Raw genomic sequence first — 4,908 nt, 5'->3', positions numbered from 1 at the left:
GCTATGAATTTCTGATCTTGACCTAATCTAATTCTAATCTGCAAACACTGCAGGTTAGACGTTCCTGACAACATGCGTTGAAATGGAGTAAGACTAAAGACAAACACATCTGCCACCTTAAGCCAATGTGAGATCACTACACTTTGTCAATCGATACCAATAATTGCTAAAGACATTTAAAGCATTTCATTTCCAAAACATTGTAATTACCCCAACCCGCCCTGGACAAGCACTCTATCCTACTCGATTAATTGGGGTCAGAATGCTTAAAAATTTGAATCACTTTCCCCTTGATTGGAACAAACGGATGTTGAGTGAAAGGCATCAATTGATTTAAGAAATTCTCGTTGGCTCACTTCCAAAAACCATTAATGATCATCGAAGAAAATGATGAAATGGAGGGGGCGCTTCCATTCTTGATATCACATAAATTATTCCATCCCTGATATCACAACCAGTGATGAGGTAATTAGCTAAAATTATCATATAGACTGTCACGGCAAGCCACCAGCTCACCTGTACTGGTATACATGAATTTCGGTTTGATTTCGGCTCTCACGTCACGAGCGGACTATTTCCGAAAATCACTTCCAACATCCCGAAAAACACGGAACCATCGAATATGGTTGTCACCCAAATACTGAGCTTTACGGAGAGCCAGTCATGGATTTGCCTGGCTACATTGAGTTCATTGAGAGTGAACACGAACAGAGAACTCGAGAGATTCGCTTCGCACTGTCGTTGTATATAACAATATCTAGGTAGCAAGGATGAATAAGTTTTCTAAGTGTATGGAGTGTTGTGAGCACTCAGCACGAAGCTCCATTTAAAAGTCCGAAACGCGTGTTCCCGAATTGGTTGCACGTGATTTTTGTTCACGTTGGCCACAAAACTACCTTAAAAGAGTAGAAACTTATGATAAAAAAACCACTAAAGACGATTGCACTCTCGATAATCATTAACGGAAGCTTTGAATATAAAAAAAAATCATCCAATTTCTTTACGGAAGTTATTGAAAATGCAACATCCGGTTTCATCCGGATCGAAATTAGCAGCTAAACAGCAATACAATCCTCACATATTGTCCATTTAACATTTTAATCGCATGTCTACAGTATCGATTTGATCCAATCAACATATGACGAGATTCGAGTGTACAAAACGATGGTACGGTCCGAGAACGACGATTCCGCGACGCTAACTATTCCAACCAGATATCCTCCATCAGGTCTTGACCAAAATGCGGGCATTCCATCCTGAATCAATTTGTTGGCCTTCGCAAGCTTATCTATCTTCAAGCACAGCTCTGAAGCTGCCAGAACACGTCCAAAGGCACGATGGCAGTCGATGTTGTACTTCATGTAGGCTCGCTTGGTCTTCTGTGCTATTACTGTCTTATTGTCTGTAAATGAATCATTTTCTCAAAGGAATCACATTATACAGAATGTATGTTTAGCATGCTGTACTCACCAAAAAGAAGCTGGTCCATCATAAATGGTGTGTGCGTTGCGTTTCTCCACAGACAAGCGCGTGACTTCGCGAATCCATCAATGATAGTTGTGCGTTTGGTTCTAATCAGTGCCAAATTGTTCTCCTTCGTTATATTATCAAACTCCGGATGAATTATCATATCTTCCACAGATATCAAAGCCCGAAGCTCCAACTTTGGGTCGACCAATTCCACATGTGATGGTAGTTTCGAAGAAGGTATGCAGCTGGCAGCCGTGAGCACGGTTCGGTTCAAGATGATCGTTCCAACGCAGGCACGCTCCTTGTTACCGTATTGCCAAACGATTGAGACCTTAGGATAGTGGAGACGAATGTTACCATTAAGCTCCAGTAACAAGTTCATTGGCAAAAACTGATGCACTACTTACCACATGCGGTGACGATGTAATACTGTTGTCGTCGTTTTCTTCTTCCTTTACGATAGTTGGAGGTTGATGACGTTCGCAAGAGTCTATCTCCTCGACATCATCGTTTGTTTCATCGCGAATGTATTGATGTGGGCAGCATACCAGCGATCCTGTTTTACAGAATTTCACCTCACGGTTACTCTTAAATTCTTGCGCAGCATTGGGACAGTAACGGACGTTAACACAAACACCCGGGACCCTGTTCGGAGCTGTACAGTTGTCTCCTTCCTCCAGTGCTTCGTTCAAGAATATAACCTGTTCAGAGTCATCTACTGCGGCTGTTTTTCTTGGAGGGTAAAGAACCGATTCTAGCCAACTCCTGTGATGCGCTGGACGAACGGCTACGGCCGATTCTCCGAATCCACAGTCCCTACCGAACAGGTTCAAGGCGTTCACGTACATAAGTCTACGACCGTAGCGAAACACCTCCCTATGTAGTGGCCCTCCAATTGCCTGACTGCACGCGTTGGGTACTAGGAACGGTTCTGCTCCGAAACAAACGTGTTCTTGTGACAGTCCACTCGGTAACCGGTCTGTATACTGTTTAGGCAATGAACAGTTGATACCCTTCTGCTCCATGACTATACCAAGCGCATTCGCCATGTGCCTTAGTGCTATTAGAGAGCGTTCGATTTGTTAATGCTGCTGGATCTTCAAAACGATTAACGAATGGTACTTACCGATACGCTTGAACTCGGGTGACGATCGGCCATAAAATGCAGTTAGTTCCACAAGACCCCGACCCGTGACCTCCATCTTAGGCGTCAGGAAACTCTGCCTTGTCCAGACACACGCAGGTTTAAAGTCAGTACTGAACTCAAAGGGTTCGTTCACCTTCAGCACTCCGATATCATTCTTAAATGAGCCTTCTTCAAACGCGGGATGTTTGTGCGCATGTTTGACGATTTTCGTTTTGTTCCCCGCAAACGTAACGTGCGTTGGTGCCATCCTGGAAATGCCAGATGGACGGTCTTTGTTACATATTTTTGCTATAATAAATATAGCTGGTCCTCTTACCCATTGACAATGGTACAGCGAGCAAGTGTTAGAACTGTGCTCTCATCAATGATGACACCGTAGCATTCGTTTGAGTGATACTTCTGTCGGTTGTACCAGTGAATCCTTACTAACTGCATCGATGATTCTCTAAACAAATGCGCTTTAAGCGAATCAATTTGTACTTGCGTTGTATTCTTCCACATCACAACACTTGGTTCGTATTCACGTAGATTCACGTACTTCCGCGCGCATGCTTGAGGGTCCAAAATCCATTCTTCAAATTCAAGATGGGGTGGAACATGGTTAGTCACAAAACCATCCAAAAATTTCATTAATTTACCAGCCATTTGCCTACCTGTATCAGCTACACCCCTTGCTTTTAATACGGATTTTATCCATGGAATATAAGGGGCCACACGAACAAAAACAGCCGGCACTCCCATACCACATGGCATTCCGAATGAAGTCACAGCTACGACAAATGATGTGACTCGGCTATTGTGAAGCAGCTTCACCTGCAAAGGACCTCCAGAGTCCCCCTGGATTGCGTGAAATGGTCAGAATAAGTCGGACACAGAAATCAGCCCCTCGGCACAGTATGTTTACCTGACAGGTATCTTGTTGCTCATCTCCGGCGCACATTTGATTGCTATCTAATTGATAAGGTAATCTATGATCATCGTGAAATATACGGTTACATTCATCGTTATCAAAAGGACGCAGAGTCACCTTCGAAAGTGTTAATGTTTTGTTCTGTTCACCTGCAAATCGAAAAAGAAACCGTTAGATTGGGATAGAATAGCAAACAACACATTGGCATTGGCATTACCAAACCCGGCTGCACCCCAGCCAGCAGCTTCCAATCTTTTGAAACGGACCTCATCATCGTTCCACAAACACGCTGGTGTCACCGTGTCACTTATGCTGTTGGGCAAACCAGCCTGGAGATGTATTTGATTCCTGCAGAGTTCTTATCAGTGTACTTACTCAACTTTACGTTCCAGTAGCAATAGAGCAATATCATGATAACGTTGCTTGAAGGTATGATTCGGGTGTCGAATGAATTCCAGTATTTTAATATCATCGGCGTGTTGACCATTCGAATTGTCAGACAGATCTATATTGCCTAATCTGACCACATCTGGATCGCCCCTGTAAATATACAAAACTTTAATGCATCGTATCAGCGTATATATTTAGATTTTGATTACTTACATTTCAGAGCAGTGAGCTGCTGTTAGGACAAAATTTTCCGAGATTAACGATCCTCCACAATCCCATGAAATTTTGTTGTCCGGTTGAATCCATCCGATGGCTGCCATGTGTGCAAACTCACCCAAGTAGGCGTAAGTGGCGTATGCTGGCTTGACGATTGTAGATACACCAAACTCATAGTGCCGAAAATGACAGTCTTGCAAAGCGGGGGTCATTATGTATTTGAATTAATCGATAGAGTCCAACCCAACGAAAAAGTTCAAACCTACCGTCGAGGTTTTGGGGTTCATTTGGCACAACCACACCTGCCATTGATTGTGGAACATCATTATCCATGACAGCTTCCAATATCTCGCCTCGAAACGATCAATGATGAAATACGGTGAAGTTAAATATTTCAGCCCATTCAGCAATTCCAAACCAAGCCGGGACTTACCATCTGCTACGAGTAGAGATAGAAACAAGATTACCGCAGCGCAACCGGACGAAGACACCATCCTTTTGAACGCTGGAACCACTCTGAGATAAGACACAGACCCTCTCAAAGGAAGTAGGTTCGAAGAATGGTTTCATGACGTTCATGACACTATGTTTGCACATTGGTTTGACATTAATTATTTATGTATGTTCACTGTGTATGTATGTATGTATGTATGTATGTTCATTAAACGAACTTTAACACTGTACATTCGATTACACGCTAGGGACGTGCCCAACGAGCTGGCTGCTTATCATTTTTTCCGTTGAAATGCTATGCTCGTAATAAAATGTGGTAAAA

At 43.1% G+C, this 4,908-nt stretch overlaps 1 protein-coding gene across 2 annotated transcripts; it reads right to left on the bottom strand.

Moving 5' to 3' along the window:
- Positions 1-1,056: 1,056 nt before the first annotated feature.
- Positions 1,057-4,634, bottom strand: LOC125948049 (uncharacterized). 2 transcript variants are annotated; one of them, XM_049673687.1, is made up of 12 exons: positions 4,567-4,634; positions 4,400-4,486; positions 4,131-4,326; positions 3,903-4,067; positions 3,745-3,839; positions 3,522-3,676; positions 3,271-3,454; positions 2,934-3,189; positions 2,597-2,865; positions 1,878-2,530; positions 1,471-1,801; positions 1,057-1,402 (listed from the first exon to the last, which is right to left on the bottom strand). In XM_049673687.1, the coding sequence occupies exons 1-12, from the start codon at positions 4,625-4,627 to the stop codon at positions 1,110-1,112; spliced, it is 2,745 nt and encodes a 914-aa protein (XP_049529644.1). In that variant the 5' UTR covers positions 4,628-4,634; the 3' UTR covers positions 1,057-1,109. The 2 variants fall into 2 exon arrangements, with proteins under 2 accessions (XP_049529644.1, XP_049529645.1); XM_049673688.1 differs by having other exon boundaries at positions 3,271-3,430.
- Between the last annotated feature and the right edge of the window lie 274 nt (positions 4,635-4,908).

Source organism: Anopheles darlingi, chromosome 2 (assembly GCF_943734745.1).
Source record: "Anopheles darlingi chromosome 2, idAnoDarlMG_H_01, whole genome shotgun sequence".
Taxonomy (NCBI): Eukaryota; Metazoa; Arthropoda; class Insecta; order Diptera; family Culicidae; genus Anopheles; species Anopheles darlingi.
Note: the sequence above shows the minus strand (reverse complement) of the source record. Positions and strands in the feature narration are given on the sequence as shown.